We start from the raw sequence: 25,871 nt of genomic DNA, 5'->3' as shown, positions 1-25,871 counted from the left end.
CTGTGACATGATAGTAAGAAGCACACCTTCTTTGAGGACCTTGGTGGAAGCGGCGACGCGAGGAAACAAGTTATCAGACGCGGACGTGGAGCGACCCCGCACTGGCAACCCCTCACAACTCGAAGGGTTGTCACATCTCATACCTACATGGTAGCTCGCATAGATAGACCTCATACATGATCTGACACGAAAAATGCCATGTCAACTACGCGTGTCCACGACATGATCTGATTGCTGATTGAAGAATCAAATGTTCGAGTTACACTCTGGTCACTTGGCATTGGCATGGACTGTGATGGGTAGGCATAATCTATTTCATAGACGTCATACGGACATGTATTCGGGGAGCGTTTGTTTGTAGGAAAGAAACAACCATAATCCTCCCTGGCCTTTGCGGCCCTCCCTCCAGAAAGACTTGCCCATCTTCATTTTACTGCTTTTGTTTGGTCGTTGGTTTATCATCTCATTAATGGACACTTTTGGTCCTGTTTCCCCTCCGCGACAGCCTCATGTGTACCGCACATTTATTTGGAGGCGTCAACCTTGGCAACGTGGGCCAAGAGGTCGAGGACACGGCGAGAGTATCCCCACTCGTTGTCGTACCAGGAGACGAGCTTGACGAAGTTGTCGTTGAGGGAGATACCGGCCTTGGCATCGAAGATGGAGGAGTTGGGGTTGCCGATCATGTCGGTGGAGACGACGTCGTCCTCAGTGTAGGCCAAGACGCCTGGAGATAGTTAGCTTGTGTTTCGGTGATTCCGATGGGTTGAGATTAATAGCTTACCCTTGAGGGGACCCTCAGCAGCCTCCTTGATGGCGGCCTTGATCTGGTCGTAGCTGGCGCCCTTCTCAATGCGGGCAGTCAGGTCAACGACGGAGACGTTGGCGGTGGGCACACGCATGGACATGCCAGTGAGCTTGCCGTTGAGCTCAGGAATGACCTTGCCGACAGCCTTGGCGGCACCAGTGCTGCTGGGAATGATGTTCTGAGCAGCGGTGCGGCCACCACGCCAGTCCTTGGCGGAGGGACCGTCAACGGTCTTCTGGGTGGCAGTGTAGGAGTGGACGGTGGTCATGAGACCCTCAATGATGGTGAACTTGTCGTTGATGACCTTGGCGAGGGGAGCCAAGCAGTTGGTGGTGCAAGAAGCGTTAGAGATAACGTCGGCGCTGCCGTCGTAGGTCTTCTCGTTGACACCCATCACGTACATGGGGGCATCAGCAGAGGGAGCAGAGATGACGACCTTCTTGGCACCGCCCTGAAGATGGGCCTTCGCCTTGTCGATGGTGGTGAAGACACCAGTAGACTCGACGACGTAGTCGGCGCCGGTGTCCTTCCAGGGGATGGCAGCGGGGTCACGCTCAGTGTAGAACTTGACCTTCTTGCCGTTGATGACAAGGTCGTTGCCATCCTGCTGGATGTCGCCGTTGAAGATGCCGTGGGTGGAGTCGTACTTGAGCATGTAGGCCTGTGATGATTGTCTGTCAGCAAGTTCTGTCTCGGCTGTTTCTGCATGATTGTGTCACGTCGTGTCATTACAACAAGCCCAATCGAAACCCTGGGGCAAAAAAGTCGAGAGTGCTAGTCCTGACTCTTTTGCCGTGGGTACCGACGAAGCTGGTGTTATCGTGGCAGACGTGATATCATGATGGAGGGGTAAAGTGGGGTGATACTCACAGCGTACTTGGTCTCAATGAAAGGGTCGTTGACGGCAACGATCTCGACCTCGGGGTGCTCGACGGCGTTGCGGAAGACGATACGTCCGATACGACCGAAGCCGTTGATGCCGACCTTGATGGGAGCCATGTTGTCTGATGTGGTTTGTATTTGGGGTATGTCTGACGGTTGAGAGAGTTAGTTGAGTTTTCTCAGGCGTTGGTGAAGGACGGGCGTTTCCGATATGTCCAAGGTAGGCGGGGTATTTTTCGCGGTAGCGGGGTGGGGTGATGAAGACGTGAGGTATGTAGAGCTTGAGGGAGCTATCGAGAGCTAGGTCTTACCTTGAAATGGGATCACGTCGGGTTATTCGACGAGGTCAGAGATGGATTGATATGTAGGAGAGAATTTTCAATGGCAGAAGAAGGAAGGAAGAAGGAACGGAAGTGATGGGAGGTGGTGGAAGGGCGCGCGAGATATAGTAAATTCGGTTGAGGGAAGATGGTGGGGTGGTCCTCCTGCTGGTCGATCCAACGCAAGACCGGCGGCCATGGCAAGAGCAGGCAAGGCAGGCAAGAGTGGGAGTGGGAGGTCAATGGAAGGCGGACCTGACGCAAGTTAGGGAAGTACCAGGTACGGCCACTCCGCAGGGGGGTCCAATGGGGGGGATCCAGACGCCCCGAGAACGGTGAGGTGACTCGGCGATTGAGGGTGGTGAATTGGTTGTGATTGCCCGGTCGACGCCAGGGAATTGGGTGAGTGACACACTTTTTCTGCTATCTGAGCTGAGGTAGGAGGTATCTTTCTTACCTTACCTCACTTTGTGCTTGACCGGGCAAGGTAGGTAGAGCTCCCCCCCGTAACGCGTGTCTCGTACTCCGTACCTTTTTCTCTCCGTATCTCTCCAATACTACCTAGGTAATTAGGTATTGTTCCTCCTCTTTCTGAGTACAGAGTCCCTCTCGTTGCCTCTCACCCACTCAGTCCAAGCAGGTGCCAGTTGCGTCTTTTTACGGACATGGCGGGGCATCCAGCGGGAAGGCGCTGCTACCGCTTGTGGCGTTAGTATGATACCCTCCGGGTACTTGATGGTTTTCTGGACCAATTGCTATGATGGGATTGGAACACAATCATGGTGGCATGCGATGCGCTGTTGTTTTACCAATCCAATCTACACAGCATTCACAGTCCGTCTTCCATGCGGCTTGCCATCCCATGGAAGAAAGACCCCAAGCTCGGATGGGATGCAGGCGCAGGCTGCATTGTTTGACGGGTCTGTCGTGGCGTTCGATATCCCCCCTTCCTTCTCACTACTTTTTTTTTTTTTGACACCTCAACTTTGTCTGTGCTCCAGCCTTCATCTTGCATCTTGCTCGTATCTCGGGCATCTTATGATGGACTACTCATCAATAACTTGTTTTCTCTCCATTCCAGCGACACTCTCAGCTCATCCATATCCATTTCTTCAGCGGGTCTTGGCTGGTGGTGTCACTTTCATCAGACAGACCGGACCGACCAACGACTCAAGCAATAGCAGGCATTATCAAGGGTCAGGAATTGTCAGGTATGGAGGGGCATGGAGGGGCAGCTTGTTCCCTTGGTTTCCAGCGAGAAAAAAAAAAGTCAGCTACGGCACCTTATCCCTGGCCCCTGCTCCTCATTGCTGGCCTGCCCCTCGTTACATCACTCTCGCAGCTACCCCCCGGTCACAGCAGCAGCACCAGGTCCGATACCCCCGTCGACTCACCTTTTGCCTCCCATTGCACGCTTTGCACGCTTTGCTCGCTCTCACACCTCTCACACACTGCCACTGCCACCTCCATGCAACATCTGCCCGTGGCGCCGTGGCACCGTGGTCCACTCCAAATTCTCGGGCGTCTTTTTTTATGTGATCTTCTCACCGTTCCAGTTTATTTTGGTGGACTCTTGTTATTATTAAACATCCTCAACTAGATTCAAGACACGACATGCCACAAGGTTCAAACAGCTCATTCGCACACCTCACCATTCATCCCGCGCCAAAGCTCCCACGGCCCCTCCTCCTCCGCCTCCCATCCCCCCTAGTCCTACACGACCCTGAGGTATGTACCGTATGCGTATGGTCCGCTCGCTCCCACCGCACTCTCTTACTCAAAAGTCTAGCTCAGCTTACCTTACCTTTACTGTTAGATATCGAACAAAAAAAAAACCGACCCCAGCTCCATAAATCACTCAATGCTCCATCGCTCAACCCGCCAAGCTCGACTGAGCCCAGCTAATGAAACACGTTGCCTGGTGCATGAGGCACTTCCAGCCTCGACTCGGCCGATTTTAGCTTAGAGAAATATGATGATCGAGAAGGCCCGTTTACGACTCCGTTCTCGGTCACCCCCAGATGGACCGCACCATTTTTGGCTCCGTCGTCCGTGTTGGAGCAAAGGAGTCATCGGAGTCGAAGAAAACAGTTTGCGTGCAAAGAAAGGCATCCATGCTCGTCCAAACTCTTCGAATTCAATTGGAGAACTTGTACAGATACCTCGCCTACGAATGTCATCCACCCATCCGTCAATTCACCCATGACTGATGCCAAATGTACACGCCACCCAATTCTGCCACTCACAGTCTTGGCCGGCCGCTTCCAATGCAAAGTCGGTCCATCAAAACAGGGCTGGTGCGTTCCGGCGCTTGGTGGGGCCCGAGATCTGCCTCTCGACTCACCCAACCCAATGAGCTACCAAGCGAGCCCGGCTGGCCCGACACGCCGGAGCATCACGGCTTCGTCGGCCCCAAATGCTCCTGGCTTCGCCTATAACAACTCTCAACTTCCGATGACATCGGGAATGACGATATCCCTACCGAGGATACCCGCAAACGTCAATGCCGCGGCCTATGTGTTTACCGCTGCCCACGGAGGCCTGCATGGCCGTATCGTATCGCCAGACGCCCGACAGGGTCCAGGTTTGGCAGTTGGATCATTTTGTATGGTCCAAACATCGATCGACTCAGCATGATATGACTCTACCGTCACTCATCCATCCGCTACCAACACCGTACGACACCAGCCCCCCGGACGAGCTTCTGGCCGTACCACGGTCTCAACCAACATGGACAAGCTATCTCTCGGCCAAATTATTCAGCACATCTCATTTCGGTCTAATAAGGGGTTCCTAAAATCTGACGATTAGATATTGTCAGATCATGGGACTGCTGTGCCACTGTGCCTAAGGCCTCAAATCCGCCCTACGAATTGACGGAATGACAGCCGTGTCATCAGCCTTGTGGCTAGCACGATGTCGTTGACGCTCGTCCCATCCGCAAGCCCACATCATCACGACTACGTACTGTACTCGCCGTTCCCGTTCCCTCCCTTCCCAAGTCCACCTTTGACTGGGTACACGAGACTTACATGGACCACGGCAGCAATGTGGCGGCCTTGCAAGAACCGAGCTTTCCTACAGGCCCCGTTTGCCGCCAGCCGCCCCCGGAATGATGCGTCTCTCGTCGAGGTTCGACCCGAGCTACCCCAGATTTCCGCTCCGGTTCCTCCCGATTACCTGCCCCGATGCCGTACATTAAGCTACACTTTGCCGAGCCGGGGTACAGCACCTCGTGCCTGGGGATCTGGAACCTCGTCTCATCTAACAGCGACTTTACACTAGCCTCTGAGATTCTTCATGAGCCCAGGGGTTCGTATCTAACGCCCAGTGGGGTACACTTGGCAGCCCGTTTGTACGAGGCGGGCGCGTGTAAGTCAGGTAGCCGGGAATATTTGGTGTAGATGATTCGCCATAGACCTCTGGACTTGCATAATCTGTGGATTCTTCTATTGCGCCTAAGGAGCCCGGGCCAGCTGTCTATGAAAATGTTCCGGATGATGGCATTCGTGAGATATCGTGAAGGTGAAGCTCGAGTTGCCGGCAGAGTGTTCATCCTTGTCTGACGGGCAAGACCCGGGATGTGGCTATATGCTTGTCACGTACAGTCACGGAATACCGGATTGAAGTACGAGACCAGCTGTCTCTTCTATAAGAAATCATGACAGGCCAAACGGCATTTCTCGGTTATGTCTCCTCGAAATATCCAGTTTCGGTGAGCATTCTTTGTGCCTCGGTGAGCGGTGACTTATACCGAGCTGACTACCCCACCAGCAAATTGTGCAGGGTTTGACTTTGACGTGGACTTACCTGACATAAGTTGATCCAAGCTCGACATAGTGGGCCGGTGCACGATTAATGCCGCACATTTGACTTATGCCGTTGTGCAGAACTAACGCTTCGATTTCCATGATGATTGTCATCTCAAATTATGCAGAGATGTCCCCCACGCGTCCCCCACGAATCCTTGGAAGGCCATGGGCCTCGAACGCAAGTGCATCAATGGGATTGAGGCAACCGTCTCGCGCATACCATGGCAGCTCGATTTCTTTTCCTCGAATTGTGTCTCATTCAACTACTTGCCGTGGAGCATATACGGGTGCTATAAAGACATGTTTGCAAGCGCAAACGTGCTTGTCATCCGGTACCTGAGATGCAACCTTGATGGGCGCCATTTCTGGTGTTAGTGGTCAGCCGACTCTCATCGGAGGATCGCAGTAGGAGAACATGTCGCAGCTCAACAGGCTCACGGACTGTCTCAACTCATTCTCTTGAATTTTTCAGTACAGAAGTTCGTCTCATCGGAGTAGAACACAGGCATCCTCTGCTCACCTCCCCATCTTATTACTTCTGGCATCGACCCTCTGTCGACTTGACTGCAAGATATCAAAGTCTACAAGTCTTGGAGAATCTCCGACAGCTCTTACATATACCCCTCATAGGTGAGCCACGGATTCACTCAAGCCTATGTGTACTTCTGGGGACCAGGCAAACATAGTGGTAATAGGGGCCCCTGTCTTCGTCATAAAGGTCTTAGTGGACATATTGATATTCACATCTCTGTTGGCGACTCATCCCGAGCTCTCTCTGAGCCTCCATGCTAATCTGCGTCGTGTATTTCTCAAGCGTCGACGAGACCCCTGTTGCCAACATATGGTGGTCAACTACCTAGGCGTGCCATGCGTTTTCATGAAAATCCCGGCCTTGATCACATTCATGGTGTTTGCTTGGCTTACATCCCGGCAATGTTCATCAATCATCAGGAGGGTCATGCGATGGATTTGATGAAAATGGTGCCAGGAACAAGTCTGCTAACAGCGTCAATATCTCGCTCCGGCTAACGCACGTTTGACCCCGTCTACTTCTCACGCAATGGGACGATGTAAGTGAATTCTAATGGGCGATGCGGTTCAGTTTAAATCGAGGCGTTCCCAGATCTTCCCTGCTACGGCGTTCACTCACTAAAAATGTAAATGCTGCCAGGTAAAGAGCTTTCTCTAAACGTTCGACGCCTTCATGTCATCCGAGCAGTCAAGAGGAGAGTGAATGATTTTCACTCTTCACCAACCGGACTATTTGAGCACGATACTTTCCATCAAGGACGACGGATCAGCGTAAAACGGACCTTCCATGCCAAATCAATGCTAAACAAGCTGACTTTGTACTGCGAACGGAATCAAGTTGCACCACCACCATGCGCTCTATTATCCTCAACATCAAAGTAAAACCGTGCTCCGAGTTGCTACCTCTTATCTTCCCTTCTCTCTCATCGCCTCGAAGCCACAAGACTATCAATTGTACGTCGGTTCAACGCCGTTGATTTCCGCAAACGGATCCCAGTCAGCAGCATGGGGGACAAACTCCATGATTGTGGCAACCTTGGTTGACAACTCCTCGCCATACACCTGCTTGATGAACTCCATAATCAAGTCCAGACCAGATGTAACCTAATCCACACATCAGTCAGTACAATGCTTCCCGATTCCTCCACACACTCTCCCACTTTTCTCTCGCAAAAAAGGATCAAATAGTAAAATATCAAAAAAGCAACTTACACCCGAAGAAGTCCAGACGTTCCCATCAACAACATACCTCGCCGGCGAAACCCACTTAGCCAGCGGCGCCTGCGCAGTAATCAACTGCCAGGCAGCTTTGTTCGTCGTAACCCTCCTGCCGTCCAGCGCGCCCGCCCTAGCAGCGAGACTGGCGCCCGTGCAAATCGTAACGAGATACTTGACCCTGGGCGCGTGCTTCCTCACGTACTCGACAATCGGCTCCAGCCCGGGGGCGCGCACGCCCGGTCCGCCGGGCACGATGAGCACGTCGAGGTCCAGGTCGTCGTCAAAGGTGTTGGTGGGCTGGAACGTCGGCCACCAGGACGAGTTGTAGGTGTTGGAACTGGGGGACACGGGCGCCGTGGTGACGGGGTCGAGGGTGGCGGCGATGAGGTGGAGGTTCACGTGTCGGTTGTAGGCCACGAGCTGGAGGGCGTCGATGGGGCCGATGAGGTCTAGCATTTCCATTGCCTGGAAGAGGACTGCGCCAAAGGTTACGGGGAGGGTCGTGTTTGCGGCGATGCTGCGGGTGTTGGGCGTGCTGTGGGAGGGGGATTCTGCGATGAGGGCGGCGGCGGCTGAGGCCGCGGTGGCGAGGAGGGAGAGACGCATTATGAGATTTGTGAATTTTGGCAGCGCGGCAGATCTGCTGTTGAGGTCGGAGGAAGGAGATTGCGTGAGATGTGAGGTCGAGATTGGAGTTTCTCGATGAAGAAACAAAAGCGAGAGGGGGAGAGAGATGAACGAGTGAATGGAAAGTCCGAGAATGTAACCCCGGGAACAGGGAGTGCTGGCTGCTTCAACATGATTCAGCAATCAGAGCAGGTGCTGTAGAAACATATATACATGAACATCCCACCGGGAATCTTGGTCATGATCACGAATATCCCGGGGGTGGGACGAACCCAACCAAATGACACACGCCATCAACACCAACTATTGTAATTCCGAACCACCAGGAGGTCCTGGACTTGGTTGGAAGCATTCCGATCCCGAAGGAACGGCCGGGCCGGGACGAGATGCAAGCAAGGGGAGTAAAGCTTGCCAATATACATAGACTGAACATCCATCTTGAGCTATCTTTCACCAGAAAGGGGCACGTCACAACGGGGACTCTGCTCTATCAGTTGCGATAGGAGGAGTTTGACAAACTGTAGGCGGCAAGTGGATACTTGTTTATCTGGGAAGAAAAGCTGAGCATATTAGAGTTCTCGCTGTTCCTGGTTAGTTCTCTTGGCCCTTGTCTGCTTTTCTTTTCTTCCCTTTAATATGAGTGATTTGATCCTGGTTTGATGCCACTGAAATCGATTGATTGTCTGGCTCCTTGGACAAAGAAGCCAAGCGTGGAAGGTAACCCGGTCAGCAGGGAAAATGGTTGGCACAACTGTAGAAGAGGGTAATGTTTGTTGAAAGGGGGTGCCATTGCGGCGGAGAAGCCTCCGGCTCTACGTAGTAACGTTGTTTACCAAGCTTTTCCTGTTTAATGTCGGTTGACGACGCCCATTGGTTCTTGACTCATGTGTTGCGGTGAGAGCTCCCTACCGTCAAGACCTGGGATATATTGGCTTTCAGTACTCCGTATTTCTTCGACAAAGCAGCTTGTCAAAGGAGATGCTAGAGTTTCGCCGCAAGTCGTTGGTCTCGGCCACTACCCCTTCTCTCGCAGACAATTGGGACTCTGGTAAAAGGGTTACGCCAAGCCGAAGGATCAGACCGAGGTACATGGCCGGTGGGACGACAAACCCCCGGGACGCCGGAGTTGATCCCTGGATTGCCCCGCTCCAGGCGTATCCCCGAAACTCAACTCAACTCCGGGCCGAAGGCGGATGGTCGCCGGCCATGTTATTTGGTGGTCCCGCGTTTCTATGAATTCACCGTGTTACGTAAATAGGTCGGCTCGGCTGTTTATCATTTCTCCATCGTAGGGAGGCATTTATTACTTTCCTTCGACGCAGTGTCACTGGACAAAGTCTGTGAGAAAATGAAGTAGTCGGCCATCTCAAGTGACAGCACTTCATCGATCAGTGTAATCGAAGTTATCTTTCTGGATCTGAAGTTTTCTCATGTTGATTAGGAAATTGCTACGAGGAACGCCCTCCTTCAGGACTTTCATGGCAGCTTTGATGTTGCATTTCACGGTATGCAAAACCAAATTACGAGCGCAAGACTATCTTGAAGGTGGTATCTTATAGGATAGCTACACATTGTTCTTTAGGCTCTCCTATGTTTGCGTTCCCGGCACATGGCATCAATAGTGAGGGTGTTGTAGGTAAAGTTTACCGTCGAAATCACATTGTCGGAGTACTACCTATTCGTTTATAAGTAGAAAAAGGAACCTGGCTCTCATCATACGATAGGTCACGACACAGGATTTAGTATGGCTGTGCGATAGATCTACCAAGGTGTGCTTGGATGGCCGTCGCTGGTGGCATCCGAGTGCATTCCAATGCTTCAGTTTGAAGACCAACATTTGGGCACGAAGTGGCATGGCGGCGGGAAGCTGCACTGGAGGGTCAAGTCCGCTATGGATGTCTCACACTTGATTCGCATTTCTCGTCTCTCGCTGAATCACGGTACTAACATGTACTGGGTAGCAGAAAGCATGCCATGACATCTTTCTACGTTTCTTGTTCTAGTACAACAAACTAACAAACGCTCTAATACCAGAACCCATTCGCTCCGGCCCAGCTTCATTATTGTAACAGAAAGAGTACAAGTATGAAAAGTGTACCCAGAATCTAACCCATCTTCAGTATCTCTATTCAAAACACTCGTTTTTTGTTCCCATGTAAGGAACCCCCTAACCGACGCTGAGATGCGTGTACTCCACCAGCAAAAAACACAATCTCTCTCTTTTCTAGTTGCGCAAGACCATTCCCAATACACCGCCCAGCACGCCGCGTACACGGGTCTGGTTCTCATGGATACAAGTGAAAACAACAGCCGTGCTGGCGGCGAAGACGAGCGTCTCTCTCCACTGCTTGTCCATGCCGTACCGCCGCGGCAGCAGCGTGGCCATGGCCCGCGGGGCGACGAACAGCGCCATATCCTTGCGACGACTGGCGGACTCGACAAGGACGCTCCAGCCGCAAAGGCAGCACCCCGTGCGGACGCAGATTCCCGAGTCCATCCTTTGCCTAGCGGCCAGGTCCTTGCCGAGGATGTGAGGCCCGATTCTGGTACGGGCGAGACAGACGCCGTAATAGAATAAAGTGATGTAGGCTCCCAAAAATGCCGCCGACCTCGACGATGATAACAAGGTCCGCACGAGGGTCTTCTTGTTGATAGGCCCCCGCAGAAGAAGCGCCACACTCAGGGGTAGATACATGGCCATGGACCACTTCCACGACCGATAGAAGCGGCTGATGGCATGGAGCTCGCACGATGGGCCGCAGCCCATGTGCACCATCTCGCACGGGATGGGAATTGACTTTGACGGATCGCCCCATTCGCTCGGCCATCCGTATTTCTCACACATGCCTTGTAGCAATTCTGCCTGTCCACTTTTACCGTAGGACATGTCGTTGGCACGGAGCTTCTGGAGGGCCTCGATCAGCCGCATGTCGACGTTTGCCGCCGAACTGATCCACTTGTTGTAGCCGCTGGGAAGCCTTTCGGGATGGTAAAACCATGCCCACATGATGAAGGCACAAGAAGTGACGAACAAGCAAGGGTCGGTGAACCTGCCGATGATCCATTCAGCCTGTACGAAGTTAGTGACGATGATAACGGATAACGTCAAGATGAGTGATTGGTGCATACCTTGGTCCAACTGCCTTGAGCTACACGACGCGCTCGCCTTCGCGCCCAAACTTCGCCAACAAGAACGTCCAGGGCTCTCGTCAACGTGAATAACGTCAAGTCAAGAGTCCGTCCTCCATACCGGGTCTCTTTTAGCTGAGCTCCGGGCGGACTATCCGATTTCTCAGGGGAAGTGCCTGTAAAGGCCGAGCTCTTCTTGGACTGCAAAAGCTGCAGACTGAACCAGGCAGCAATAAATGTGGCGCTCCATCTTGCGAGTCTAGATGTGTGTCAATACTAGATGGTTGTGAACAATAAGAGAATTAAGGATCGAATTCCGCTCACCTCGTTCGAGTCACCTCTGTGAGACCTTTGGCATTGCATTCGAATACACGTCGAAGTGGCTCCTATCAGAAGGTGTCAGGTCTATTTAGCAAACTGTTGTAGTTACAGTGACTGGAACTCCAGGCCACCTTTCTGAAGTTGCAACTGTTGCTTTTTAGGAACTAATGCAAGGGACAAGAACTTGTGTACACCTAGGAGAGAAGCCAGTGCAACTCTGAGGTCTCCATCACCATGTGTACTGGATGCCTAGTTCACAGTACTTGAGACCAAGTGAAGCAACCACAGCCCTGGTATCGGCAATTACAAGTGTTTGATACTTCACGCTGAAAGAAATGTACATACCTCTAAAAGTGTACTGCCACCAACAAGCAAGGCACAGAAGGTTGGAAACCGTTGGGGGTCTAGACCAGCGAGGACTATCCGCCTTAGTTGCGCCACAAACCCGATGCACCCGTTCTCCTTTGCAATTTGACGGCGTTTTTTGGTAAGGTATTGCATCAGCAACGTAAGGACTCTCGGAGCAACAGCGGAAGCATATCCTAGGAGGTAGGCCCGAAGGAGGGGCCGTAGGATTGGCGGAATTGCTTGTAGCTCGACAAGGCCATTCCGGCGAATTTGCAGCTGACTCCGAGGTAGCATTGCGGGAAGCGAAGGTGTGACGGCAGCCATGAGGCTTCGGCGTCAGTGCCGGTAGTTGAACTGGAGACGGTTCCTGAGCAGAGAATCAGCGATCCGCATAAGAGCCGGAAGCGATGTGTCTGTGCACATTCGGATGTGCTATGATGTAACCGTACAATGGCGTGAGGTTTGAATTGCTAGGCTGCTCGTCAAACTGAGTTCAGCAGAGGGGATCTGGGAAACGAAGGATGTGGCTGGAGACATGGGTCGTTGCTCTGGGCAGACAAGGTGAAGGACCGGCGAAAGTGTGATGATCGGTAGGGGCGTAACGACAGCAGAACCGTGGCAAGGCATGAGTTACGTTAGGTAATAGGGGAGTGAAGCAGCAAGCGGACTGGCCATCCGCACCAGCTAGAGAGTATGAATCATGTCGAGAATTGGAAGACCAACCAGACGATGACAGGTATTTGGTTATGAGGAACAAGGTTCGGGATTGCCCGGCCCATCTTCACTAGAAGCTGGGCCTATACCTCGGATGCCAATCAAACAAGCTACAGGAGAACAGTCTAGGCATGTAGGTGTCCTAAGACGTTTGAAGAATAACAGGAAAACGCGTAATGAAGATGGCGAACTAGTGGGCGCGTCTTACCAGGGGGTAGTATTGATCAACTTGCTCTTCTGAAGGCTCGTGATGGCCGTTACTTCAGAGTCAACCACCAACCCGCAGCGCCTAGGGCAGGGCTGGAGCTGTGCTCAATAGCGAAAAGTATCGCGTACCTTGCGTGTTAAGAGACGAAGGGGACGGGAATGAAATAAGAAATTGTGGGGTAATGGTGCGACCCACGGCGTGATGGAGGGCCTGGGGTAGGATGAGCGACGTAGGTTGTGCAGTAGGTGCAGATGGAGACCAGGGGCAGGTAATGGTGAGGCCGAAGGAAATGTGACAATTGGGTTCCTCGGCACGGTCGAGAGTAAGGTAAGTTAGGGAGAAAGGTACGGAGCACGGAGTACGGTAGATACGCATAAGAGGAGAGGTCGGATCTGGCAAACGTGACCGAAGCGCAGATTACCGCCACGGCTAGCAAGATTGGCGAATGTGATTGGTTGCAGGATCAAGTGTTTCGATCAGCTGGTCTGGCACGCGGAGAAACTGAGCTTCACGGTTCACCTTGGCGGCCAGGAAGAAACGGGAGTGAAGATTGAATCTTCAGCCAAGCCAGATGGGGCTTAGGCGCGGCAACCCATGCGAGTGCGACGGTGCTGAAGAAGAAGAAGAGACTTCTATCAAAGTCTGGAGTCTGTCTGGAGCAAAACCTGAAGGGAACGGCGTTTTGCGTTGGCTCGGTAGTGGTAGACGACGTTGGACAGGGAATACCTTGCTAGCCTTGCTTAAGAACTCTTGTCCTTGCGAGTTGCGGGACGCTTCGGGCGTGGAGGATTTCGATCAGTGCGATCGACCGTCCGTCAAGAATCTCGGCGCTTGCTCCTAGTTCTCGAACGAGGAATGCTTGGTGGACAGTTGAAGACAGGAGGTCAATTGTTGACTGGTTGGCTGGTGGGAAACCACAGACAGACAGGCTGGGACAGCCAGCCGTTTCGTATCAACCGAGGCTGTGTTTGTTTCCTTTGTCTCGCCGTGTCAAGAACCGTTCAAGGTCTGTGAGGTGCCTTAGTAGGATCTGTCGGCGCTACTTTAGGTGCTTAGCAGGAACTTGTGGACAGCCATCAAAACTCCAAGGGATTTGATGGACGAGGCATCCGGGTGGATAGAACAAACGGGCAGTGCGGCAAGTAAGGATGTGACAGCGTTAATTGAGATACCGAGACTTGAAGACACAAAACGGGATGAAGACGTGTTACAGATGCGGTTCCAGGCGACAGATGGAAGCAACGAGTTTGGCCGAACGATGAGGCCAGACTTGTGAGTCAATGGGAATAAGACAGGGTATATCGAAGCAGAGCAAAAACTGAGGAACTTTCAGAGCATGTCGAACGGGTGCGAACGTGGAACCTCTTTGCAAAGCTCCCCAAGCTGAGATGAGGTGAGCGCGGTGAGGTGCGTGGAAATGCTGGGAAAAGCTTAGGAAGGTTGATGATGCGGAGCACGAGTGCACGGATACAGGTACAAAAGTACATCGAGAGGCCAGGCCTAGAATGGAATAGTGGAAGGTAATTCCTGGGGCAGGGAGAACATGAAGATGACTGACAGCGCTGGACAGCGGGAGGGGGGGATGAGATTGGGGATGAGAGAGAATTGAGAGGAGAAGGTGAGAGGGGGAGCTCCGAGCTGGCATGTGATGACCCGCTAGGGACATAAGCCCGTTAGCATCGAAAACTGGTATCGACCCACCCAGCTAAGCAGTCAGGCACCAAGCTAACGAGAAGGTTGAGAAGAGCTTCACGAACCAATCAAAACTTATTTAATCCCTTAGTAGTCCACCTGCTGACCGCCATTCGTGTGACCCGAGCCCGCCAGAAAGAGGTGCCTCAGCCTCTACCGGTACCTACCTTCCATAGGTGGTACACTAAGGTGGATGCTTAGGTAAGGCGTAAGAGCAACCGCACCGTTTCAACGATATGGTTCTGCTTGTCTCATGTCCGCATGGCTCCGATCCAAGATCCGGCGCCTTATCCAATCAGCCTTTCGTCCTTTTCAGTTGTTGGGGGAAGGGCAGGGCAGGTAGGACGGGATATCTTAGGACCATCCATGGCATCCTCATCCGTAAGAAACTGGGCAAAGGTAGCAATGGGAAAATTAGGCCGGCTCGAGCCCTGCTCTGCCCTGCCTACCTACTTCCAATTCCATTGCTGCTGGCCGGCCGGCCTAACCTGTCCACTGTCCGTTGACTGCTGCCACTAAGGTAAGTGCGGAGGCTTGCAGCGCACGATGCAGGTGACCGTGCCGGCAACCCACCCACACCTCACACCCCACCCCTCCCTGCAACTTGCGACTTTGCCCTCCCTGATCCCTCTTCCTAAGTTCCTCCACCTCTACATCAGTCCTCACTACTATTCGTACTCAGAGAGTCAGAGTCTCTGACCTCTCTCTTCTACGCAGTACACTTCAGGCTAGCACTCAACCACCCTGGTCAAATGACAGGGGTCGTACTTTGGCTGTTTGGTGCCCCAGACTTTTCATTCTTTTCGAGTCCTTGATTTCCTGCTCGTCACTCACTCTCCCCGACTGAAAAAAATCACGGGGTCCTTGAGCCCTCGTTCTCGCTGCACCGTACAGTACCTACCAGAGAGTACCGTGTCCGTCACCTCACGCCCACGCCCACGTCCTACGCCTTCGACCACGTCCGCTTCCTCTTCCCATCTGTCTTACTTGCCTTAGCTTACGTCTGGCCACCTCCCTGAGCTGATTGGGGGTTCGTTTCACCTCACCTGTTGCTATTCCTCGCTATCCGTTTTGGCGCTCTCTCAGATATGCAAGTACACGGTTGAGCCAACCTCAACATCAAGCCAAAGCACCACCTCAGCTTCGTACACATTGGTCCAGAGTCTGTCTACCTTATACAAGCAGGCCAATGCTTCGAATGGGCCTCGCGCTCACATCCCATCTTGGACAAACACACGTACCCTCGCCCTCTCGTGGCTCGACACCGTACGTCTAGAGACTACTCCGTACCCAGACTCTGCTTCTGAGGTGCCTTTCGACAAGTCTCAAGGGTCTCTTTCTTCTCCTTAGCCCTGCATGGGCCGCATTAACGTCCGCCATACGGGGTAGACCTTGGATGCTCTTCAACTAGGAGCTCTCCATCTCACCATCCATCGAGAACGTAGCACTGCTTGACGCCGTGCTTTAGTACACCACTCTGCCGCCATCCCACACGCTGCCCCCAGCTCCGCTTGCCCTCCCCGACTTCACTTCACCTCACCTTGCCTCGCCTTACCTTACACGGAACCCGTCCCGCCTTTTGCCTCACGCTCATCATCGCCATCCATCCATCCATCCTTCCTTCCTTCCTTCCCCCTCACCCCCCGCTCATCGGACGAGACGACGGCGAAGAGAACCTCCTTCTAGCACTAGGAATCCAGAAGCCCGGTGCGGTGCCTAAGCGCAGCCACCACCCCACCTCCGCCTCGACGCAACCTGCCAGCCTCTACTTCGGTCTCTTCCTGCTCTGCCACGGCGCGCACCTAAAGACGGCAAATACACCCACCAACCTCTCCAGACTCCTATCAAACAACACCATAGCGGTCGCTGCTGCAACAACTACAATCCGCCACCCCGCCAAATCACAAGGCAATCAAGCGACTCGCTGATAACCCATTCGAGACCGCTCTACCGTATGCTCTCTCTCAGCCGGACGAGCCTTTTGGTATAGACGCGCTGCGCTGCACTGCGCTCCTGATACACACGTCCCACCCCTCCGTCAATGATTCATAGGATATCGATTTGCCCATAGGAATGCGCATGCCCTCCTTCGAGTCGACTACACTCACTCTTTCTTACGCTTCGAGGCCTTCGCGACCAACGTCTCTCGCTCTCCGAACCAGAACCAGAACCAGCGCATTCGACGGCCACCGTCCATTTGCCACAAGACGCACCCATGCTCGCCATACAACGTCCCAGGATGGGTTCGACGCAGCCGTCAGACCCCAATTTGCCCTTCGGCTGTTAGTAAACCGTCTCGTCCATTTCCCACCAAAGTCAAATACTCACAACCTTTTTCTAGATGCCGTTGATCCTTCGCAAGACTTCTTCCTCGACCCTCCCGAACCTGCGCCTGGCGCTCCTCTTCTCTCCGACAATGAAACCAAATTACTCAGCTCCTTCTTCGAGGACATGACTGCCGATCATTACAATCTACCTTCTTTCGGCGAAGGACTCAACTTCAGCGATGCTTGGTTGGAATTACCTCCCCAGTTCATGGGGACGGCAACATCTTTTGGCCAGTCGCCGGCACCGCCGCCTCTTGCTTCCCCTGGGCATAGTATGCCCCATAACGACTTTGCGGACATGATGTCCATGGGCTCAAACCTGATGCCTCCTCCTCCTCCTCCCCCACAGCAGCAGCAGCATCAGCAGCAGCCGCCACCGCCGCCGCAGCAGCATCATCATCAGCAATCACACCCGACACTCGATCAGCACGCCTCAGCCGACGTTCTTCAGGCCGCCAGCACACTACTGCACAACGGTTCCTCGTCAAGAACAAACACAAATGGGTCTGGGCCGATGTTCAGCAGCACCAGGGACGTTCCGCACTCCCTCGGTCCACCCGTCGGCCACCTAAGGCACCAACCTATGGAGGATTTCAAGCGTGCTGAACGAGGCAGCGTGGCTCAGGCCAGTCTCGTTGATGATCATGATAGCACATTCGCGGACATGTTTTTCGGACCCGCTCCTGGCGAGAGAGTGTCTTCGCAACGGGCTAACCAGGTTCCCAATATCGATGTACAGTGGGGCTCGGATGCTCGATTCAACCGCTCCAACAGCTTTGTTCCGGATCCTAAAGAAACCTACGATGCTCTGTCTCGAGGCCAGCTGAGGTACATGGAATGCTTGGAGCCAAGCCAAAGCACAGATAATACTCGCCCACCAAGCCCGAACGGTGAGCACGCAATAGGAAAATGTCACAGCCGAAAGTCATCCGAAGTATTGAAAAAAGAAGAGGATGCTGATGCACCGCCAAGAAAAAGGAGGAAGAGCAGGAGCACGAAGGAGGAAGTTGACGAGGATGATGAAGAGAATGGTACCACAATGAAAGCGGCAAGAAAACGCAAGACGAAGACCGAACCTACATCAGCCACCCCGCCAGCAGAAAACGGCACAGGCCGGAGGCGTAAATCCGGGACTGGGGCCAAACCAGCACGGGAGAACCTCACGGATGCACAGAAACGAGAAAACCACATCAAGAGCGAGCAAAAGCGCCGTACTTTGATCAAGGAAGGCTTCGATGACCTCTGCGAGCTTGTGCCAGGTCTCAAGGGAGGCGGCTTCAGCAAGAGCACGATGTTGACTATGGCGGCCGAGTGGCTTGAAGAGATAATGAAGGGCAACGACGAGCTCAGGGCCCAGGAAAGCGCCCTCGTGGGACGGTAATATCACGACTCAATGTCAACAATACTACCATCAGTGGAAATACCTTACCATTGGTAAGCTCCACTGCTCCTCCGGACGAAATTCGGAATACCGAACCGAAGGACGCCAGCGCTTGCCTCCTCGGGTATGAGGGCGCTTGCTATATCACGATGTAGGAGAAGAGATACCTGCAGCACGTGGGAATCGTTATCAAAAGGCAGATTCCCAGGGAAACCAAGGCAGGATATATTGGGCACGATTATGAACGTAATTTACGGGAGTGTCCCAGCCCTGTTGCGGGCCGCGCACGGGAGGCTACGATGATTTACTTGCGGAACCAGATTTACCCAGATTTATTATATTTGATCAGGGAAGGCTCTTGTAGTTGATACCCTTCACACTGTTATTTCCCCCAAATTTTACTTATTAAACGAAAAAACATATTTCACATATAATAGACATCGTCTTACTTGCAAATCTGTTGTCGGTTCAATGATTTCCCTCTTCATCTCCCTCCTATTTCTGTTGGGCTGATCTGCCATCTCAACTTCTTGTTCCTCCCTGGCGACTGACGCACCACAAGAATCTGCAAGGGTTGAAAAGCGCTCAGTTCAGGCTTGGGGGTGCTCCTCGGAGTTTGGCAGCCTTTTGTTTTTTTTGACATGTGAAAGCTCCAGCTCGCGTGGTGCGGATGCACCCCGCAGGTTCCTCTTTTTTTTTTATCGACGTCGATCACCGTATGCGTACTCGCGCATTTGGCACCTCTAGCCAGACGACAGCACTTGGCAAGGATCTGGACACTTTTGTTTCACTCCGCTCCGCGCCTGCAGTCGCCTTTTTGCGATATTATCTCGGAGATTGAAGGCCACATGCTTGGTACTAGCGGCTTCAATGTTCACCTGTTCGCCCTTGTCCCACCTCACCGACCCCAAGGGCCCAGTGAAGTTGCTGTGGTGGTCCTGTGTGGATGTCTCGGATGGCGGGGAACGCAATGGTGGGGTTAGGCTGGCAGGTCACCCCCTCCAAGAAAACGCCCGCTTGTCCGGGGGGGGGGGGGGAAACGAATCTGATCTTGAAGAATCGCGGGGTGAACGGGCGGGTGATTAGGAATAGGAGGGAAGGGAGATCTGAGCGGTCGGGCGGTGACGAGATCTGGGGAATGTGTTCTTAATGGACAGAGATAAGGAAATTCGAGTTCGAGTGCAAAGTGCGAGGCTCGTTTGGATCTAAGGAACCGAGCGACTGAGGCTTGGATGGGGGGAGGTTGAATGGGTGAATCTGAGGCAACAGAAATTCCATTTTGGCCTGGGCTGGATTCGCACTCTTGGACAAATAGAGTGTCTGTTGCTGTCCACGGTCTCCTACGGTCTACCTCTAGTGTTTGGCGTGGCTGACCGGGCTTGTACTACGCTACTAGCAATGGAACGAACCGCAAACCTCGATGGCGTTTTTGGGCCGAGCTACTACCGCCTAGTGCCTGTCGGTGAAGGGTTCAAGGGGCTGTTTTGTTTGTGTCTGTTCTCACTTGATAAGCCTACCAGACTACTATCTGGCGCTATCTTGGGCGAGTAGGTAGGCAAAAACGTGCATGGCGGCGTGGGGGAGTCGTGAGCACGGAAGATTTTCATCGGCGGGCGTGATGGTTAAGGGGCTCCGGAGGCGGAGGCGGAGACCGGGGGACGGAAGTGGAGACAGCCGATGATGAAAAAAAGGGCGGCGGATGAACTACCAACAACAACACGGAGGCAAAGAAGGTACCCTGGGTGCCTACTTAGGTGAGGGGGGTGGACGAACGAGATATCGGGTACACGTTCCCCCCCTGGCTTGTGATAGGCTTAGGAAATAAACATGGGCTTTTTCGTTACAACAGCAATACCTACTATTCTTCAAAGTCTCCTTTGTCTAGCTAGGAAAATGTGGTTGCTGGGTTGTCCAGAAAAGGTAACCTGTGGTGTTATGGCACATCATTTGGTTGGTTCAAGTTGGGTTTGGTGGCTGGTGGTTTGCTTAGTGAACTGTGGCTTTGACGGTGTTGCGGTTCGTTTGTCGACGACGCATTTCGAGATATTTGAGATTATGAGAACATTCACTAGCTTATTTCACTTGCCATATTTCGACCAGCGGGAATATCGAATAATTGATCTGTGGTTTGAGCACAGCTGATTAGCACTGTCCAAGGTAGGTAAGGTAAGCATGATGCCGGATGCGAGATGTTGCACATCATTCTAAACACCAGCACCAATGTTCGCCATTTGCAATCAACACCACAAGATTCAACCCCCAAAATTTAAAAACAAGGAGACCAACATTTCTGATTGGTTTTTCGCAGTCTTGAGCCGGTCTACTATAAGAATAATACAATATGGTATTAAGAGTTGAGAGCAGAGCCGCGTCTTCCCGCCGCTACAGAGTTCATATTCAACTTGACATCGTGATGCCTTCACATACGACCATACCCACTGGAAAACTCGGGATCCCGTCCGCTCTCCCATAGATAAGCCAGTGAGGGCCGGATTAGTAGTTGGGTCGGTGACGACCAGCGAATACCTGGTGTTGTATGTTTTGCATATTTTTGAGGGTTCCCTGGTTGTGTCCATTCACATGTGAGAGCGCTCAGGACTATCTTAGTATTGCGGCTCGTTTGTTGGTGAATGTTCGGCCCCGTGAGAGATCAGTCGTAGTGTTTCGGTGAATGACTTGTCTGTGTTGACTTGGTTCTTCTCCGTAATAGTGGAGTGGACCGGTCGAACTGATCATGCTATAACTTGGTCTAGCCCCACTTGCTCTCTTGCTTCAACGATATTTGCTGACATGACAGACTCGTGAAAGGCTTGAGAACGACGGATTGCTGCTCTATTGAAGGATCCTGGCCTAGGGCTCACTCTAGGACATACGTAGGTGTTGGTCTACACTGAAGGGTAGTTGCCCAGAGGGACATTGTAAAAGAGTAAGTTTTTCCAGGCGCCCAGTTGAAATATATCAAACAACAAAATGCGTTCGAATATTCGAAATCGCTCACATGTAGTGGGCAACATTCATTTTCTCTTTCAGCTAGGCACCTCTTTTAAGACAAGCCTTATATATTATGTGAAATGTAGTAAGAATACCAATCTTGATACTTCGAAATACAAGCCGATCTCGGTTCCCCCTTTCAACCCCAGACTCACTCCGTATCCGAAATAACTCTCAGCTTAATCATACTAGACTTGGGTTTCGTGAAAAGCCCCTCCGTCAACCCAGGATCCTCCAGCTCGGCAGGCAACTTCAAAAACTCCAAGTTCCACACCAAAAGCGTTACAATCATCCTCAGCTCCAGGTACGCCAGCCGTTTCCCCCAGCAGCCCCTGGGCCCGCTGCTGAAACTCATAAACGGCCCAGCATTGTTATTGAACTTGACCGCCTCGCTCTCGACCTGCAGCCATCGCTCGGGGCGGAAATCCTCGGCGGGGGAGTCGCTGTGCGACCAGTCGCCGACGCCTTCGCTCGATGCCTTCTGCGAGGTCTCGCTGCGTTTTGCGTCGTCGACGGGCACCCCTGGTTGTACGAAGGTCGGACCGGTGAGGAGGAACATGAGCGTCGTGCCCTTGGGAATGACGTGGCCCAGGACGTTGATGTCACGGACGGTTTCCTTGGTGATGGCTCCCGCGGGACTGCACAGGCGGAGAGTTTCCTCGATGAAGGCGTCCAGGTAGGGGACCTGCGTCCTGAGGACCTCTTCAATGGTGGGTTCGCGCTTCTGCGCATATGCCTTAGTGTAAGCGGATCGCAGGGCCCTTCGCAGCTTTTGCTGGGCCACTCGGTGCGCGCCGAGGTATTTGACCGTGAAGCACAGGGTGCTATGGGTAGAGTCCTGGCCGCCGGCGATGTATCCCCACAGCATATCGTTCAGCTGCATGCCATCATACCTTGGCTCACGTCCCTCCTCGACGGCCGCTGTCTTCTCTCGGGAGACGACGTAGTCTACCGCCGACTTGTGCTCCGACGAGCCACCCTTGGCGGCTCTCTTGACAGCGGCATCGATCTGGGCTTGTACTGCATCCTTCTTCAACTTCAGGGCCTGACGCGCTTTGGGCTTCAGGTTCTCGATGAAAACGGACAGCTTGGGGAACACGGAGCCAAAGACCGCCGTGATGGAGACGTTGAGGACGTGGAGCGCTTTCACAAGGGCCGGGGTTTCGGGTGACGGGAACTTGGCAACCTGTGCGGACGAACCGCTCGGAACCACAACGTCGTTACCGGCATCTTCCAGGAGCTTGAAATACTTCGCCGTAGTGCTCTCCTCGTACCCGACGCCAAAGACGGCTGTCATCATGATGTCGTAGGTGAGGCCCTCCAAGTCCTCGACAGTCTCGAATGGCAGCCCCTGTGCGAGAGCTGCCTTGCGTTTCCAGAGGCGAATGAAGTCAGAGATGGCTACGTGCGACGCCGGGGCAGAGACCTAAGGGCACGTTAATATTCGTTGACTTGGGTGCATTGAAAGCGTTATATCAAATTGATATACCAGAATGAGGATAAAGGGTAGGGAGATATCGTACAGAGTGAAGGAAACTGTTCGTCATCAAGTCCTTCGTAAGAAACCTCGACTTCTTAAACGACGGGTGCGCGTCCTCCATGGCAATAAAGTGCTCCGACAAGAACCCCTGCCACGCCACGTTATTCATGTACCCGCGACTGAGCTCCTTGCTCCGCTTCGCCATGAGATCCCTCGACTCGCGATAGTCGGCGACAATGACGAGGGGCTTGGAGAAGGGCAGGAGGACCTGCACGACGGCCGACTTGTGCTTGGCCACCAGGTCGTAGAAGAACCTGGTCCGGAAGCGCGCCGCCTTGTCATACTCCGCAAAGTACGGGACGTCGCCCGAGATACGACACGCCGAGTCTTGGTTATGCGGGAGGCCTGGGATGGGCTTGGGCATGAGCCAGTTGTAGACGAGGCGGAGGAGGAGGGCGACTGCCGCTATGGCTGCGGTGATGGTTGTAAGTCCTGCCATTTTTACTGTGTTTATGAGAGAGTGGTTTCCGAGTTACGCAGATTCGTTTGACTTGGTCATGTTCCCAAAAATGTTAGAATCCTGAGACGACACCAAGTCATCTTATACGACACATGCTTCGCCTCTCGACTTGGAGATGAGGCTACTCGGGATCTTCATTACTCCCCGTCAAAATAGACTCCGTTGGAGACTCCGCTGGAGTCAAGGTAGATGTTACACTCGCTTGGAGTATTCGGATTGTAAATGACCGACTGCGCAGTGGCCTTCGGACAACTCCTCTAATCACAAAATCTACAGAATTATGGATCTGCAACGGTCCCGGGAAGCTATCCTAGCCCACCGACTATAACAAGGGTCTTTTGAATTTAACGACGGCCCCCGGGCGGACTAATATTTGTAAATCCCGTAAAGCCAAGAATAAGGACACGGCACTTGAAAAGGAGAAACTGGGCGTGTAAGGCATATAGACTCTGCGCATTGAATCAGCACTATTCCCTTACTCCTCCTACGTGAATGATAATTAACAGGACAATGGAACTACCGGACTTTCGGCCGAGTGACTCTGTTGCAAGTTCAAACTTTCCGCTCGTCGCCTTTTAGATCTGTTGAGTAAGTCCGGACAAGGCGCACCATTGATATTATCCGGGTCCGCCTCCGCCTCCATGTCCGTCACTACCACGGCGCAGGACGATTCTCAGCACCGCTTCGCGGGCCTCATCTAATGAATGATACGATTATGAGAATGACTCGGTTGATCTCTCCTAGACAGACTTGAAGTTGGAGTAGGTCGCTCCTACGCTACGTCTTCTAGGACGATTTAAAATTATGGTTCTTTGCGCAAATATCGATCGTATCGTATGCCAGAATATATACAAAATAGGCATACGTTTCAATGGCAAGACTGAGGCCAAAGGCCTGTAAATGGCAAGCTGTACTGGGTCAAACATAGTCACTGGGGATCTGCAAACACTACTTTTCACAAAAGCACTCTGGACTTCCAAATCTTCCAAGACCGACGAACTGCACTCTAGATAGAAGCAGTGTATTGACCATTATCCCGGGAGGCTGGTCGAATTTCACTTCGACTGAAGTGCCCTCTATCTAGAACTTGCCCCCAACCAGTGAATCATCTCAGCCGGTGACTTCATCCGCGAACCAACGAAGCAAGACCCAAGACAAACACACATACGAGGATATCGCTCCTCACCGTCAAGAAGATCTGTCCATACCGCAACGCAGTCTCGGCGTAAGTCTTGATCGAACCAGGCAAGAATCCCACAACAGTCCACAACATGCCCGGCGGAGGCGCCCGTCCACGCTCAATGAAGAACCTCGTCGTGAGCAACACAGCCTCAGTCGTCGCAAAAATCCAGAAGAAGATCTCGCGGCCTTTCTCCATACTGTTGACGTCCGTAACTGCCTCGTCGCTACCCGTAGGGTAATTGTAAGATAGTGCCGTGCGCTCGCGTTCAAGCTTGCTTCCGGAGAAGGTCGTTGTAAGGGCGATGTAGAGACCAAGAGAGATCGCAAAAACGGCGTGGACAATGCGCCAGATGTAGGCGGACGAAGCGGCTTTGGCTTGTTCGGGCGTTTGCATTCCAGGCATACCAGGCATGCCTGGCATACCAGGGAATCCTGCCGGGAAACCACCCTGCGCACCGCCGGCGCCAGGAAAGCCTGGCATTCCGCCGGGAGCGCCGCCACCGGCCATCATCTGCGAGAGCATCTTCATCAAGGGATCGTCTTCGCCGCCGGGCATGCCTCCTCCCATACCGGGACCCGCAAAAGGGTTCTGCGGGGCTCCGCCCGCGCCAGGGCCCTCGAAGCCCAGCATCATTTGTCGAAGCTGGTCCTCATTCATGGAGTTCGGGTCGAAGGGCGGTCCAGCGGCAGCGGGACGGGGTGTCGAGGCCGGTTCGTAGTAGTGCTGGGAGATGTCGATTTCCTCGGGGTCTGCATGGTCGGCGCTCACACTGGGCTTCGGCAGACCTGATGTGGCCGGAGCTGGGGACGATGATGCTGAGGGAGGCGTCGATACGGGCTCATCTAGATAGAAACCGAAAATTAGCATTTGTGAAGCTCAAAACCGGCGTCTGCACTTGCGCAAGGTGTCGAGAAGGATTCGGTCATCGTACCTCGCTGAAATCCTCCACCAAGACCAGTAATCTTATTCAGTCTCGCGGTACCGCCAGCACGAATTTTGGCCTCGCGCTTCGCCTTGCGCAGACGTATTTGTTCAGCGGCGCGCTGAGCCGCAGCATCCTCTGACGTTGACTCCGTCATCGTGATTGATTTGGTTTGTTGGCTGTGGAGTGACAGGTTGTCGAGGTGTGACGTTTTGTGGATGATGTTGGCTTTAGCCCGCCCTTGCTTATCTTATCATGGCCAGGTGCCAGCTTACCCCTACCTTTAGGTAGTGAGCTCCAGTCAAGCCACCCAAACCTCTCACCTTCGACGAAAAACGTACTGGTACAGGTCTTGCCAGCCAGCTGCAATTCCCATGCCAGGAACAATTGTAACTGCGCCAATATTTGCAGAACTGTTAATCTCGACGCCGACTCCATAAAATGGCCGAGTGATCTT

At 53.0% G+C, this 25,871-nt stretch overlaps 8 protein-coding genes across 8 annotated transcripts; 3 read left to right on the top strand and 5 right to left on the bottom strand.

Moving 5' to 3' along the window:
* Positions 1 to 524: 524 nt before the first annotated feature.
* CPAR01_15548 (glyceraldehyde-3-phosphate dehydrogenase) lies at positions 525 to 1,807 on the bottom strand (the record flags this gene model as incomplete). Its single annotated transcript, XM_060499796.1, has 3 exons — positions 525 to 727; positions 785 to 1,469; positions 1,679 to 1,807. 3 exons carry the CDS (start codon positions 1,805 to 1,807, stop codon positions 525 to 527), a joined length of 1,017 nt encoding a protein of 338 aa, XP_060341372.1.
* Positions 1,808 to 3,048: 1,241 nt separating this feature from the next.
* CPAR01_15547 (uncharacterized protein) lies at positions 3,049 to 3,915 on the top strand (the record flags this gene model as incomplete). The annotated part of the gene is made up of 2 exons (XM_060499795.1): positions 3,049 to 3,545; positions 3,618 to 3,915. The coding sequence occupies 2 exons, from the start codon at positions 3,049 to 3,051 to the stop codon at positions 3,913 to 3,915; spliced, it is 795 nt and encodes a 264-aa protein (XP_060341371.1).
* Positions 3,916 to 7,301: 3,386 nt separating this feature from the next.
* On the bottom strand, positions 7,302 to 8,177 carry CPAR01_15546 (DJ-1/PfpI family protein; the record flags this gene model as incomplete). Its single annotated transcript, XM_060499794.1, has 2 exons — positions 7,302 to 7,457; positions 7,566 to 8,177. The coding sequence occupies 2 exons, from the start codon at positions 8,175 to 8,177 to the stop codon at positions 7,302 to 7,304; spliced, it is 768 nt and encodes a 255-aa protein (XP_060341370.1).
* A 2,245-nt stretch (positions 8,178 to 10,422) lies between these two features.
* CPAR01_15545 (uncharacterized protein) lies at positions 10,423 to 12,320 on the bottom strand (the record flags this gene model as incomplete). The annotated part of the gene is made up of 4 exons (XM_060499793.1): positions 10,423 to 11,268; positions 11,328 to 11,586; positions 11,652 to 11,713; positions 11,994 to 12,320. 4 exons carry the CDS (start codon positions 12,318 to 12,320, stop codon positions 10,423 to 10,425), a joined length of 1,494 nt encoding a protein of 497 aa, XP_060341369.1.
* Positions 12,321 to 16,849: 4,529 nt separating this feature from the next.
* On the top strand, positions 16,850 to 18,318 carry CPAR01_15544 (BHLH family transcription factor; the record flags this gene model as incomplete). The annotated part of the gene is made up of 3 exons (XM_060499792.1): positions 16,850 to 16,892; positions 16,952 to 17,765; positions 17,910 to 18,318. 3 exons carry the CDS (start codon positions 16,850 to 16,852, stop codon positions 18,316 to 18,318), a joined length of 1,266 nt encoding a protein of 421 aa, XP_060341368.1.
* A 1,827-nt stretch (positions 18,319 to 20,145) lies between these two features.
* On the top strand, positions 20,146 to 20,460 carry CPAR01_15543 (uncharacterized protein; the record flags this gene model as incomplete). Its single annotated transcript, XM_060499791.1, has 1 exon — positions 20,146 to 20,460. One exon carries the CDS (start codon positions 20,146 to 20,148, stop codon positions 20,458 to 20,460), a length of 315 nt encoding a protein of 104 aa, XP_060341367.1.
* Positions 20,461 to 21,460: 1,000 nt separating this feature from the next.
* On the bottom strand, positions 21,461 to 23,288 carry CPAR01_15542 (cytochrome P450; the record flags this gene model as incomplete). Its single annotated transcript, XM_060499790.1, has 2 exons — positions 21,461 to 22,735; positions 22,833 to 23,288. The coding sequence occupies 2 exons, from the start codon at positions 23,286 to 23,288 to the stop codon at positions 21,461 to 21,463; spliced, it is 1,731 nt and encodes a 576-aa protein (XP_060341366.1).
* Positions 23,289 to 24,432: 1,144 nt separating this feature from the next.
* Positions 24,433 to 25,571, bottom strand: CPAR01_15541 (uncharacterized protein; the record flags this gene model as incomplete). The annotated part of the gene is made up of 2 exons (XM_060499789.1): positions 24,433 to 25,334; positions 25,424 to 25,571. 2 exons carry the CDS (start codon positions 25,569 to 25,571, stop codon positions 24,433 to 24,435), a joined length of 1,050 nt encoding a protein of 349 aa, XP_060341365.1.
* Between the last annotated feature and the right edge of the window lie 300 nt (positions 25,572 to 25,871).

This window comes from Colletotrichum paranaense (genome assembly GCF_030867605.1).
Source record: "Colletotrichum paranaense strain IMI 384185 chromosome Unknown Scaffold_20.1, whole genome shotgun sequence".
NCBI lineage: Eukaryota > Fungi > Ascomycota > Sordariomycetes > Glomerellales > Glomerellaceae > Colletotrichum > Colletotrichum paranaense.
Note: the sequence above shows the minus strand (reverse complement) of the source record. Positions and strands in the feature narration are given on the sequence as shown.